At 41.6% G+C, this 15303-nt stretch overlaps 1 protein-coding gene across 8 annotated transcripts in view; it reads right to left on the bottom strand.

Moving 5' to 3' along the window:
- The window catches only part of sanbr (SANT and BTB domain regulator of CSR), a 162386-nt gene that overhangs the window by 35781 nt on the left and 111302 nt on the right, over nt 1-15303 (bottom strand). For all 8 annotated transcript variants that reach the window (XR_006312544.1, XM_043696068.1, XM_043696066.1 and 5 more), the window contains one exon: nt 4282-4314. Coding sequence is in view for 7 of the 8 variants with exons in the window: in XM_043696068.1 (XP_043552003.1) it covers nt 4282-4314 (33 nt within the window). In the remaining variant the exon portion in view is untranslated. The remainder of the gene's footprint in view (nt 1-4281; nt 4315-15303) is intronic.

Here is a 15303-nt window from a genome sequence, read left to right as displayed (position 1 = left end):
CAGTTGCAGGGGAAGGTGCCGGGAGTGGAGGTTGGGTTGGTGGGGGGTGTGGACCTGACGAGGGAGTCACGGAGAGAGTGGTCTTTTCGGAACGCTGATAGGGGAGGGGAGAGAAATATATCCCTGGTGGTGGGGTCCGTTTGGTGATGGCAGAAATGACGACGGATGATACGATGTATATGGAGGTTGGTGGGGTGGTAGGTGAGGACCAGTGGGGTTCTGTCCTGGTGGCGATTAGAGGGGCAGGGCTCAAGGGTGGATGTGCAGGAAGTGGAGGAGATGCGGTGGAGAGCATCGTTGATCACGTCGGGGGGGAAATTGCAGTCTTTGAAGAAGGAGGCCATCTGGGTTGTTCGGTATTGGAACTAGTCCTCCAGGGAGCAGATGCGGCGGAGACGAAGGAATTGGGAATATGGTATGGTGTTTTTACAGGGGCAAGGTGGGAGGAGGTGTAGTCTAGGTAGCTGTGGGAGTCGGTCGGTTTATAGTAAATGTCCGTGTTGATTCGGTCACCCAAGATAGAAATGGAGAGGTCTAGGAAGGGGAGGGAGGAGTCTGAGACGGTCCAGGCGAACTTGAGGTCGGTGTGGAAGGTGTTGGTAAGGTGGATGAACTGTTCAACCTCCTCGTGGGAGCACGAGGCAGTGCCGATACAGTCATCGATGTAGCGGAGGAAAAGGTGGGGGTGGTGCCAGTATAGCTGCGGATATGGACTGTTCCACATATCCTACGAAGAGGCAGGCATAGCTGGGGCCCATGCGGGTGCCCATGGCTACTCCTTTGGTTTGGAGGAAGTGGGAGGATTGGAAAGGGAAGTTGTTCAGAGTGAGCACCAGTTCAGTCAGTCGAAGGTGGGTGTCAGTGGAAGGGCACTGGAAGAAGCGGAGGGCTTTGAGTCCTTCGTGATGGGGGATGGAGGTGTACAGGGACTGGATGTCCATGGTGAAGATAAGGCGTTGGGGACCGGGGAAGCGAAAATCAGGGAGGAGGTGGAGGGCGTGGGTGGTGTCCCGAATGTAGGTGGGGAGTTCTTGGACTAAGGGGGACAGGACCGTGTCGAGGTATGCAGAGATGAGTTCGGTGGGGCAGGAGCAGGCTGAGACAATGGGGTCGGCCGGGGCAGTCAGATTTGTGGATTTTGGGCAGGAGGAAGAAACGGGTGGTCCGGGGTTGTGGGACTATGAGGTTGGAAGTGGTGGATGGGAGATCCCCTGAGGTGATGAGGTTATGGATGGTCTGGGAGATGATGGTTTGATGGTGGGAGGTGGGATCATGGTCAAGGAGCAGTAGGAGGAGGTGTGCGCGAGCTGGCGTTTAGCCTCAGCAGTGCAAAGGTTGGTGCGCCAAACTACTAACGCAAATCCCTTGTCTGCCGGTTTGATGGTGAGGTTGGGGTTGGAATGGAGGTAGTGGAGGGCTGCACGTTCCGAGGGTGAGAGGTTGGAGTGGGTGAGAGGGGTGGAGAGGTTGAGGCGGTTAATGTCACGGCGGTAGTTGGCTATGAAGAGATCAAGGGCAGGTAAGGGGCCAGCACGGGGTGTCCAAGTGGATGGGGTGTGTTGGAGGCGGGAGAAGGAGTCGTCAGAGGGTGGGCGAGAACCCTGGTTGAAGAAGTAGGCGCGGAGACGAAGACGGCGGAAGAATTGTTTGATGTCTCGCCGCGTGTTGAACTCGTTAAGCCGAGAGCGTAGGGGAATGAAGGTGAGGCCTCTGCCGAGGAGTGATCTTTCATCCTCAGAGAGGGTAGTTCTGGAGGGATGGTGAAAACACGGCAGGGCTGGGAGCTAGGACCTGGTGTGGGGCTGGAGCTGGGAGTGGGGGCGGGGTTAGGCGTAGGGGCGGGGATGGAGATCGGGGCGGGGTGGGGTTCGGCGTGGGGACGGAGATCGGTGGACTCAACCACAGGAGGAAACATCACTTTCAAATCCAGCTTATCAAGGCGATTCAGGATCTTACACACTACAATCAAGACATCCCTCACTCATTTAAATTCTCTTTCCATCTTTCATCAAATAAAGAGCTGAATAATATTTAAATGGAGAAATACTGCAGAAAGCAGCAGCCCTGAGGGATTTGGGGGCCCTAATGCATGAATCAAATAAAGCTAGCATCCTTCTCCCGCCTCCAACACACCCCATCCACCTGGACAGGGAAGGCAAAAGAAAAGGATTTCAAAGGGAATGGAGTATAAAGATCAAAAGACATAACTTTAATTATTGTTTCTAAAACTATAGAAGACATTGGTCAGACCCACAGCTTGCATACTGTGATTAGTTCTAGTCCCCTTATCTCAGAAAAGATGTACTGGCATTGGGGGCAGAATGGATAAGGTTCACTGAGTTGATCCTGGGTATGGAGAGATTTTCTTATGAGGAGAAGTCAAGAATATTGGGCTTGTACTCATTGGAGTTCAGGAAAACGAGAAGAGATTTTATCTAAGAATCTTAGGGGGGCTTAACAAGGTAGATGCAGATAGGTTGTTTCCCCTTGTGGGAGAATCTAGGACCAGAGGGCATAATCTTAATGTAAGGACTGTCCATTTAAGACAGTGATAAGAAGGAATACTTTTTCTCAAAGAATGGTAAACCTGTGGAATTCTTTATCACAAAGGGCTGTTGAGGCTGGGTCCTTAAGAATATTCAAGACTGAGGTAAACATTTTTAAACAGTTTTTAATCATCAAGGTGAAAAGGAAAGTAGAGTTGAATATTTTCTGATCAACCATGATCTTAACAAACAGCTTGATGTAAACTTAATGGGCCAAATGGCCTACTTATGCTCCTACATTTTATGGTCTCATAAGATAACCCATACATTCCAGAAATCAATTCTCCAAACTGCCTTCAATGAATTTACATTCTTCCATAAATAAGAAAAACAAAATTGCTCATTGAACTCAAGATGTTGCTTATCAATGCCCCCTAAACAATTATATCCTTACAGCTTTACTGTTACGTTCAATTCCTCTCATAATAAAAGATAGCATTCTATTAGCCTTCTTAATTACTGCCTGTGACTTATTTTTGTGACTCATGCAGTAAACTACTAAATCACACTGCACCTCAGAATTCCGTAACTGCTCTCCGTTTAAAGTAATGCTCTGTTTCATAGCGTCAGACAGCACAGGAAAAGGCCCTTCTGCCCATTAAGTCTGCACCAATCGAAAGCAACCATCTAACTGTCCTAATCCCATTTTCTAGCACTTGGCCCATAGCCTTATATACCTTGGCATCACAAGTGTACACATCTAAATACAATTCTTCCTGCCAAAGTGAAATCTTCACAATTTTGCAACCCCATGATTATGGGACTTTACTGTATGAGAATTATAATTTGGGCATTTTCAAGTTTGATCATCAAAAACCATCTTGATATGCTGATAGAAGCAAAGGGACAGTTAATAGATCTGGAAATTGGTACACAATAAGTAAATTTGGGAAGCCCTGTATCACATTTTGGTGAAACTAAAGGAGAAAGCAGCTTATAAAATGGCTCTCAGGAGACCTATTATTAATAAAATGTACTAAGCACTTGATAAAAGTTGAGGTAATCTATAATAGATTTTCTGACTTTTACCATGGAATACCACTGCACTTATCTTGAGCTTAAATCTCAGCTATCTGTTTCACAATTCATACAAGTCCCATTCATACTCATTCCTATGCCCACTAAATTGCATTAACTTCCAGCAACGCACTGATTTAAAAATCCTCATCTTTTCATTCACCTTCAAATCCCTCCACAGGTTCTGTCCTTCTTTGGTCTGGAACTTCCTAAAGCCCTATATTCTCATATTGCTTTCATTTAATTCCAGTCACTTATCCACTCTCAGTTTCTTTTGTTGCTTTATCAGCAGCCATGTCTTCAGCTGTTTAGTTGCTTCTCAAGACACTTCTCTTTGACAAAACTTTATCAAAATGCTGTTTTTTTTCAACTTCAGTATCAACATTTCTACTGTAGGGCTCATATAGTACCCTAAAAGACATTTAACTGCATTAGAGATGCTATATAAATGCAAATTGTTGTTATGATGGCTTTTGATTAACATTACCTATACTCATGCTTGGTATAGAAAACTAAAAGTTAACCTTAAGAAACTTTAAATTTCGTGTGAAGAAGCACAATTTAATCATGAGTCTTGAGAGTAATTCACAATTGATGTCAATATTCACCCTTGTAGACAAATTAAAACATTTTGTCATTAACCAAATTACATTATTTGAATAGATAAATGTTAACATTGAAGAATTTTGAAATATTAAACATTAATTATTCAACATACCAGCTGCAAGTTCCAGTTTTTCAAAAGTGAAAACTGCAAAATAGTTAGAAAAAGAGCGTGAAACAAACAAAAAAAATCAAATAAGGGAATACAACAACAAGGTATCCAAAACGTGTATGTAATCTGTAATAGGTAGATCTTATTTGCATTCAAGCTAATTTTACTGTCTTGGTCATCAATCCATTCAAAAGATTTATAAATCTTTAATGAACGTTTTTAAAGAACAAAAGCTAAATTAGAGCTGGAAACATTTTCACAAGCGATCCAGAAAACTAATAACCAGTTTCATTCTCTGCCAAATGTTTTTCAGAAGTCATTTTGCATGGACAAATTAACAGCTTTAAATAAGGCCTTTGTAAAGCGTGATTAGACATTTAATATCCTGAAGTGCTTCCAATGTAATTACTCTTAAGTCATGCCGTTACACATTGTCATCTTTTGGTATATAGTTAAATAACCAAACCTCAACAACTAAATAATAAACGGAGGGCCAAATTTATTGCACAACTGTAAAAAGTTTAATCCTGAGGTTTCAGAAACCAAGTCATAAAGTGCAAAACTTTTTGTTTGTTTTGGTCAATTTCATGAGATTACATTTAAAGTTATACACTACTGACTGTGTGGAGTTTGCACGTTCTCCCTGTGTCTGCGTGGGTTTCCTCCGGGTGCTCCGGTTTCCTCCCACAGTCCAAAGATGTGCAGGTCAGGTGAATTGGCCATGCTAAATTGCTCTTAGTGTTGGGTAAGGGAGAAATGTAGGGGTCATGGGTGGGTTGCACTTCGGCGGGTCGGTGTGGACTTGTTGGGCCGAAGGGCCTGTTTCCACACTGTAATGTAATGTAATCTAATCTAAAACTAAAATTGCACAGTGGCACAGCGGTTAGCACTGCTGCCTCACAGCGCCAGAGATCTGGGTTCAATTCCCGTCTCAGGCAATTGTCTGTGTGGACACTCTGTGTGGAGTTTGCACATTCTCCCCGTGTCTGCGTGGGTTTCCTCCGGTTTCCTTCCACAGCCCAAAGATGTGCAGGTCAGGTGAGTTGGCCATGCTAAATTGCCAGTAGTGTTAGGTGAAGGGGTAAATGTAGGGGAGTGGGTCTGGGTGGGTTGCTCTTCGGAGAGTCGGTGTGGACTTGTTGGACCGAAGGGCCTGTTTCCACACTGTAAGTAATCTAATCTAAACTGCCAGTTTCATAATTCAGACTGCCATACTCACATCGAGGGACCACAAATTTTAAGTGCAGCACCCTCTGCATAAAAAGGTTGCTCCTTAGGTCCCTTGTAAATCTTTCCCCTTGTCCTTTAAACCTGGACCCTCTATAGGTTTGGACTCACCTACCCAGGAAAAAGACCTTGTCTTTTCATTTTACCCACATCCCGCATGATTTGGTAAACCTCTAAAAAGCCACCCCACAGCTTCAAATCCTCCAGGGAGAATAGCCCAGCTCACTCAGCCTTTTCTCTTATAGCTCAAGCCCTCCATTCCCGGCAACATCCTTGCCAATCTTTTCTGAACTCTCTCAAGTTTTCTAACATCCTTCCAATAGCAGGATGACCAGAATTGCATGCAGTATTCCAAAAGTGACCTAACCAATGTCCTGCACAGCCGCATCATGACCTCCCAACCCCTATAGTCAATGCACTGACCAATAAAGGAAAGCATACCAAATGCTGCCTTCACTATCCTTTCTACTTGCGACTCCACTTTCAAGGCACTATGAACCTGCACTCCAAGGTCTCTTTGTTCAGCAACACTCTCCAGGACCTTACCATTAAGTGTATAAGTTCTGCCCTGAATTGCCTTTCCAAAATGCAGCACCTCACCCACATTAAACTCCATCTGCCACTCCTAGTCCCATTGGCCTATCTGATCAAGATTATGATCTAAGCCCGATTTTCTTTGAATATGAAGCCCCACTCATACACCAACAGACAGACATAATTCAGAGATAATTTAAGAAGAGAATTGTAATTTTTCAGATCGATAACCATTTAAATGGTGAATACCAGACCTTCATGAAATCCTTCAATGATGGAATGTGTTATGGCCTAGAGGACTGTTTATCCTGGGGGGGCTTTGAATGCTGAAATCACCAGTAAATGCAAATGGCTTCCACAGATCTCTGGGGACTTCTTATTTCTTACAGACTGGGATTCTTTTTTCAGAAATTATAAAAAGTCAATAACTAGAGGGAGCAAAACCAAATACAGGCCCAGTCCAACGCCTTCCAAAGCAAGGTTGTCTCTACATGAAAAACAGTCAAAGCCAGTTCATTCTTTGTTTTTTATAGTTCCTTTATTAACATTTTCTGTGGCTAAAATGAACAGTAATATATCTGCTAGCTCATTAGCTACTTTTGTAAACAGAGGATGAAATAACAGCCACTATTGAATGGTAGAGCAGACCTGATAGGCCGAATGGCCTAATATTACTCCCCACCTATTGCCTTGCCACCTAGCTTCCCTCCAGCCCCAACCCTACCCCACCCCCCCCATTCACCTCTCATCCACATTCCCCCTCCACATTCCTTATAAAGGGCTCATGCCTGAAACGTTGATTCTCCTGCTCCTCCTGACTTGCTGTTCTTTTCCAGCACCACCCTTTTCGACTCTGACCTTTTCAGCACTTGCCGTCCTCATTTCCTCCTAATACTGCTCCCTTGTCTTATAGTCTTACATCTGGACCTGCAGATTTGTCCGCCACAGCTCCACAAGTTTGCTTAGTATTGCTGCCCCATGATCACAATTCCATGAAGTTACTCTGTCCCTTCCACCTTCTGATTAGCAGCGGGTACAGGAACTATTTTTGTGTCCTCTACAGTGAGAACTGAAGCAAACTATTTGTTCACGTAATCTGTCATTCCCCATCTTCACTCCCTAAAGTATCATCATTCACTTTACGTACTTCTTTCTTTTTTAAATACTGTAGAAACTCTGGCTACCTATTTTACATAGTTTCCTCTTATACTCTAATTTCTTCCTCCTAATTAAGCTTTTAGTCACTCTCTGTAATTTTTTTACATTCTAACAATTATCTGACCTGACACTTACTTTTACACAGGTTTAAAACAAGCACTGCAGATACTGGAAACCAGAGTCCAGATTAGAGTGGTGCTGGAAAAGCACAGCAGGTCAGGCAGCATCCTAAGAGCAGGAAAATCAACGTTTCAGGCAAAAGCCCTTCATTAGGAATAGAGCACTTTTACACAGCTGCACGTTTTTCCTGAGGTTAATGCTTTGCTTAACTTCTTTAACTACAGATGGTAGGCATTTCTTTTAAACTTCTTTACTTTATAATAGGATTATACTGATTCTGGGCATTCGGAATTATCCTCTTGAATATCTACCTCTGCGACTCTATTGACCCATCGCCTAGCCTAGTATCCCAGTTTACTTCAGCTAGCTCAGCTTTCACGTGGAAATAATTACTCTTAGTTAGGTTAAGATACCAAATCTAATCCCCTCCCTTTGGAATTAGATGAAAACTTCAATCATATTGCAGTCATCACTACCTAGGGGAACCTTTATCCTAGTTAATTAATTACTCTTGTCGCATTACACAATACCAAATCTAACATATTCTGCTCTTTAGTCAGTTGTAGAATGTTCTGCTATAGAAACTACCTTGAATGCATTCTATGTACTCCTGTTCTACGAATGCCAATGTGATTTTTCCAGCTGATAGTTTGCATTATCTACTTTTTTTTCCGTTTGCTGTTAGATGCCACTTCCGATTATTACATTTTTTTTTCAGACCCAATATTTCTTCTTGTTTGTTTTGTCCTACATTGTCGTTACTGTTTGTGGAGGCTGCAGATCACTCTATGTCCTGATTTCTTTCTTCATCTCCACCCAAAGCAATTCTATATCCTGAACAAAGGTCAGTTTCACAAATCTGTTGCACAAATGCCATCCTTTATTAACAATGCCAACCCTTCAGTAATTCTGTGCTATAACATGCTTTTTAAAAGTTGGGAATTTATACTGTGCTGTTCAATTTTCACTTTGAAGCACAAAATACTCCCAAAGTGTCTGCATCATGAGGAAATCCAGACTAAATTTTATGTGCTAGAGTCTGAGTGATAAGTCACTGTAATGGGTCAGCAATGGCAATCATTACTGAGAACTTTGCTCAGTCCATTAAGGGAGACTTTATAATGATAGAAAGAATTCTAAGTAGCAGTGTAAATGAAAGAATTGATGGGGAAGATTCTGAATGTGAAGAGAGCACTCAGTCCTTTGAGTATAGGAGTTTGGAAGTAATGTGCAGATTATGCAGGATATTGATGAGGCCTCTTCTGGAATACTGTATCCAGTTATGCTCGTCCAGTTATAGGAAGCATATTATTAAGCTACAGAGGGTTCAGGAGAGATTTACCAGGATGTTGCCAGGTATGGAAGGTTTGAGTTATGAAGAAAGGCTGAATAGGCTGGGAATTTTTCAATGGAGTATAGGAAGTTGAGAGGTGATCTGATAGAATTTTATAAAATAATGAGGAAAAGATATGGTTAAATGGCAGTTATTTTTTTCCCTAAAATGAGGGATTTTGAGAATAAGGGGCACATTTTTGAAGAAAGAGATTTAAAAAAGACATGAGACAAACTATTTACACAGAGGGTGGTTCGCTTGTGGAATGCACTTCCTGAGGAAGTGGTGGATGTGGGCACAATTACAACATTTAAAAGACATTTGGATAAGTATATCAATAGGCAATTGGAGGGACATGGGCCAGGAGCAGGCAGGTGTGACTAGTTTAGTTTGGGATTATGTTCAACATGGACTGGTTGGACCAAAGGGTCCATTTCTATGCTGTATGACTCCATACAGCCAGTCACCCAAGTTTGGATCCCTACTTTGAGGCAGCAGTGCTAACCACTGAGCCACTCAGCTGCCTCTCCTGATTGTCTGCCCAGTGCCAAGGTTAAGGACATCTCCTTGGGCTGGAAAGGAATTTGGATTGGGAGGTGACTGGAATGGATTTAACTGTCATGATCTGTGTGAATACCAATGACATAGATATAACTAACAAAGAACTCCTGCTGAAGGATAATGAACAGCTAGGGACTAAAACAAATAACCAAAAACCATTAAAACCACAAAGGTAATAATCACTGGATAATTACCTGAGACTCAGCATAAGGTAAAATAGATCAATTAATTGAATGTGTTGCTCAGAATGGTGTGGAACAAATGGAATTTGGGAAAGAGAGAGATTTGTCATATTTGAACAGCCTTCACTTGAACTTTGCTAGGGCCAGTGCGCTGGCAAATTGCAGAACCAGGCTGAAGAAATAGCTTGAAATTAAATAGTGTGGGGGAGGATTCAATGGAGTTAAGATTTATAATATTAATGAGAAAGCAACACTATAGGTAGCATTGAGGAGTGTGGCCCTATACTCAGAATTTAGAAATATAAGGGGGAATCTAATTGAAACCCTCAGAATACTGAATGACCTGGACAGAGTGGGTATCGGGAAGATGTTTCCATTGGTAGGAGAGACTAGGATCCGAGGGCACAGCCTCAGAGTAAAGGGAACACCTTTTAGAACAGAGATAAGGAGAAACTTCTTCAGCCAGAGAGGGATGAATCTATGGAATTCATTGCCACAGAAGGCTGTGGAAGCCAGGTCATTAAGTATATTTAAGATGGAAATAGATAGGTTCTTGATTATCAAAGGGATCAAGGGTTATGGGGAGAATGGGGTTGAGAAAGTTGTCAGCCATGATTGAATGCCAGAGCAGACTCGATGGGCTGAATGGCCTAATTTCTGTTCCTATATCTTATGATCTCTCCTGTCAAGGGCACAGACAGGAAATTCTGTGGCAGAGAGTATGAATGTAGGATAATATGTTGCTTTCCTGGTGACAGAATTAAGGATGTCTCATAACATTTTAAGCATGTTGTTAAAGGAGAAAGTTAGAAGCCAGAAGTTATTATACACATTGGTAGGAAAGACATAGTCAGGGAAAGATGAAGGCTTTACAGAGTGAATAAAAGAGGTTAGGTAGAAGATTAAAAAACAGAACATCAAAAGTAGTAATCTCTGGTTTACTCCCGGTGCAAAGCTCAAAACAGGGAACTAATAAAAGGATAAAGGAGATAAACAGCTGGCATATTGTTCAGGGATTCAGGTTCTTGGATCATTCGGATCTGTTCAAAAAGGATGGGTTTCATCTGTACTGGGGACGAACCAATATCCTAGTAGGAAGATTTGTAAATTCCATTAGATTCGATTAGATTAGATTACCTTCTGCCCAACAAGTCCCCACCGACCTGCCGAAGCGCAACTCACCCATACCCCTACACTTACCCCTTCACCTAACACTACGGGCAATTTAGCATGGCCAATTCACCTGACCTGCACATCTTTGGACTGTTGGAGGAAACCGGAGCACCCGGAGGAAACCCATGCAGACACAGGGAGAATATGCAAACTCCACACAGTCAGTCGCCTGAGGCAGGATTTGAACCCGGGTCTCTAGCGCTGTGAGGCAGCAGTGCTAACCACTGTGCCACCGTGCCCCCCACAAGGGAGACGGTAGACTGTTAGAGAGGGAGTGATGGAATTCTAAATAGCAGAGTAGGTAGGATGATAAATGAGGATGGTTTTGAATCGGAAAGAACAAGTTAATTAGAAAAGGCAGACAGGAGCAAGTCAGGGAACAATGCAACTCTGAAGAATTAAACTGCATTTATTTCAATGCAAGAGGTCTTGCAAATAAGGCTGATGAACTCAGTGCACGTTTAAAAACATGGATTGGGACATCATAGCTATTACAGAAACTTGACTGAGGGATGAACAGGACTGGCAGCTCAACGTTCTGGGTTTCAGGTGCTACAGGAAGGATAGAAAAAGAAGCAAAAGAGGATGGGGTGTGGCGTTTTTGATTAAGGAAAACATTACTGCTGTAACTAAAAAGATTTCTGAAAAATCATTTAGTTAAAATTAGAAATAAAAAAGAATCATCACTTTGATGGGACTGAGCTATACACCCCCTCCAGTAAATAGGGAAATTGGGAGTCAAATATGCGAAGAGATCTCAGATATATGTAAGAATAATAACCTTGTAATAATAGGTGATTTTCATTTTCCAAACATTGACTGGGACTACCATGGTGTTAAATGTTTGGATGGTGAAGAATCTGTTTAATGTATTCAAGAACATTTTCTTTATTGATATGTAGACTAGAGAAAGAGCAAAACAGGAGAATAAAACAGGAGAAGTGACTGAAGTGATAGTAGGGGAACACTTTGGGTCCAGTGATCATTATTCTATTTGATTTAAAATAGTTATGGAAAAGAAAAAGTCTTCCATAATAAAGGTTTTAATTGGAGAAAGGCAAATTTTACTGGGCAAGAACTTTCAAAAATTGATTGCAGGAGACTGTTCACAGGTAAATGGAATCTAATAAATGGGAGGCTTTCAAAAGTGTGATAACAAGAGTTCAGAGTCATTGTGTTCCTGTTAGAGTGAAAAGATAAGGCTGCCAGTATTAGAGAACAATTGGTGAATAAAGGTATTGAGGCTCTAATCTAGAATATACACAAAATATTATTATTCTTTAAACAACTGGGTTCAAACGAATGTCATGAACAGAATAAAAATTGTAGGGGCATTCTTAAGAGGGAATCAGGAAAGCATACAGAAGATGTGTGAGGGCCTTGGCAAATAAGATTAAGAATAATCCAATGAGGTTCTGCAGGTACATTAAGAGCAAGAGAACACCTAGAGACAGAGACAGAATTTCCTGTCTGTGCCCTTGACAGGAGTGACCATAAGACATAAGGCAGAAATTAGGCCATTCAGCTCATCAAGTCTGCTCTGCCATTCAATCATGGCTGACACATTTCTTAAAGATCAAGAAGATTGTCTCTATGTTGAACCTCAGGAGATGGGACAGATATAAAAGAATATTTCATGTCAGTTTTTACCGTGGAGAAATAAATGGAGAACTCAGATAAATAAATATTGATGTTTCTAAAACAGTACACATTACAGATGAGGAAGTGCAGAAGGTCTTACAAAATTGAAAAGGTGGATAAATCTCCGACATTTGATCTAGTGTATCCCAGGATGTTGTGGGAAGTTAGGGAGAAAATTACGGGGCCCCTTGCAGAATATTTGTATCATCTAATATGGTAAGATGCTGAATGACTGGAGACTGGTTGATGTTGTGCCTTTGTTTAAGAAGGGATGTAACGAGAAGCCTGGGAGCTATAGACCTTGGATCTGACTTTGGTGATGAGTAAGTTGTTGGAAGTGATTCTTAAAGATAGGAATTTATTCACAGTTGGAGAGGCAAAGAATAATTAGGAATAATCAGCATGGTTTTGTGCAAGGTAAATTGTATCTCACAAACTTGTTTGAATTTTTTGAGGAAGTAACCAACAAGATTGATGAATGCAGAGTGGTAGACATTGTTTTCTTGGACTTTAGTACAGCCTTTGATTAGGTTCCGCATGGTGGACTAATTAGTAAAATTAGATAACGTGGAATTCAGAGTGAATTTGCCAAGTGGATACAAAATTTACTTAATGGCAGGAGACAAAGAGTGATGGTAGAGAGTTGTTCTTTGGTCTGGAGGCCTGTGACCAATGGTGTTCCACATGGATTGATGCTGGGCCCACTTTTGTTTGTCATTTATATAAATGATTTGGATGACAATATAGAAGGCATGGTTAGTAAGCTTGTAGATGACATCAAGATTGGTGATATAGTGGGCAATGAAAAATGTTTTCAAAGATTAAAAAGAGATTTTGATCAATTAAGTCAATGGACTGAAGAGTGCCAGATGGAGTTATTGCATTTTGGTAAGACAAATAAAGTCAAGAATTATACAATTAAAAGTAGGCCTTGGGAGTGTTGAAGAACAGATACTGAGGAGTTCAGGTTCATAATGCTTTGAAGTTTGCATCACATATAGGTTGGGCAGTTATAGAGTCATAGAGATGTACAGCATGGAAACAGACCCTTCGGTCCAACGCAACCGTGCCAACCAGTTATCCCAACCCAATTTAGTCCCACCTGAGGTATTTTTTTAATTTTGTACACACCAGTCCAACACCGGTACCTCCAAATTATGCAATGACTAGACTTTCATAAATATTAGTTTCAGTTTGTGCCATCATTGTATCACAACTACCTGATGAAGGAGCAGTGCTCCAAAAGCTAAAGCTTCCAATTAAACCTGTTGGACTATAACCTGGTGTTGTGTGATTTTTAACTTAGTCATTGCATAGACATGGTTGTTTGCAAGACAAAAGCTGGGAACTGAATACACAAAGATATCTGACACTTTAGAAAGATAGGAAGAAGGGAAAAAGTAGTAGGGAACTTGGTCAATAAAGGATAAGACCAGTCTAGTACTGAGAAATTACCTTCACTTGGAACATCAAGATGTGGCATCAATTTAAGTTGAAATGAGGAAAAGAGTGCACTGGTGGCAATATAGACTCTCAATTATACCTACATTTTGGATAGAGTATAAAATAAGATGTAATGTAGGGCTTGTGAAAAAGATACTGCTGTAATTGTGGGTGATTTTAATATTTATAGAGATTTGACAAATCAAGTTGGCAAGCTTGTTTGACAAAGATCATAGAATATACTTGGCACAGTTTCTGCAACTAAAAAAGGAATAGGCTTTTTTTAGATCTGATAGCCTGTCTTGAATTAGGATAATTAATTATCTCATTGTAAAGGTTGTCTAGGCAAGAGTGATCAGAGCATGATAGAATTTCACATTCAGTTTGAAAGTGAAAAATGTAGACTAGAAACTGGTGTCTTTAACTTCAAGGGCATGACAGAGTTTGCTACAATTGACTGAATTGAATGGAATTGAATTTATTGTCACGTGTACCGAGGCACAGTGAAAAGCTTTGTCTTTCGAGCAATACAGGTAGATCATAGAGTTACATAGCATAGATAAATAAATAATAGGTAAACAGCAGCAAAACAAAAACACAGGTACAGGGGAATGTTAAGAGTTTGAGTCTATTCAGTATTCTAACAATAGTAGGGTACAAACGGTTTCGAAACTGGCTGGTGCACATGTTCAGGCTTCTGTACCTTCTCCCTGTTGGTGGAGGTTGTAGAAAAGCATTGGTGGGATGGATCTTTGAGAATACTGGTGGCTTTTCCTCAACATCAGGCCTGCTAGATGGATTCTACAGATGGGAGACTGGCCTTTGTGATTACCTGGGCCGAGTTCAGCATTCTCTGTAACCATCTCAGATCTTGAATGGTACATACCAGGTAGTGATACATCCAGACAGAATGCTCTCAATGGAACACCTAAAGAAGTTGGCAAGGGTATTCGCCATCCTGCCAAATTTTCTCAGCTGCCTGAAGAAGAGGAGACATTGTTGGGCCTTTGTAACTGATGCGTCCACATGAAGAATCCGAGAAAGCTTGTTGTTGTTGACCACTCGCAGGAGCTTGACACTCTCCATTTGTTCCACCACTGTGCTGTTAATGTGTAGGGGGCCATGAGTAACATCCCACCCAAAATCAATAATGAGTTCCTTGGTTTTGCCAGCATTGAGAGTTAGGTTGTTCTCAGTGCATCATTTTTCCAGGTTTTCCACCTCCTGTCTGTAGCCTGTTTTGTCACCATCTGAGATTCGATTGAGTATGGTGGTGTCATCTGTGAACTTGTAAATTGCATTAGTCTGGTATTTGGCGTTGCAGTCATAGGTATACAGCGGATACAGTATGGAGCGGAGTACGCATCCCTGGGGGACTCCAGTGTTGAGTGTTAGTGAGGATGAAATACTGTCCCTAATCTTCACTGATTGTGGTCTGTGGGTCAGGAACTAGGAACTGAGACTGGGAAAATAGGTTGAGGTAAGATGGTGAAAAAGTGGTGGCAGACATTCAAGGAGATATTTAATAATTTCCAACAAACATAAATTACATTGAGATAGTCTCTATGAGAAGGATTACTATTGGTGGCTAAAAGGTTAACGATAGCATCAAACTGAAAGATAGGGCATACAAAGTTGTGAAAATTGTGTTTG

Source organism: Chiloscyllium plagiosum, chromosome 9 (genome assembly GCF_004010195.1).
Source record: "Chiloscyllium plagiosum isolate BGI_BamShark_2017 chromosome 9, ASM401019v2, whole genome shotgun sequence".
Lineage (NCBI taxonomy): Eukaryota > Metazoa > Chordata > Chondrichthyes > Orectolobiformes > Hemiscylliidae > Chiloscyllium > Chiloscyllium plagiosum.
This window is presented reverse-complemented; position numbering and strand designations above follow the sequence as displayed.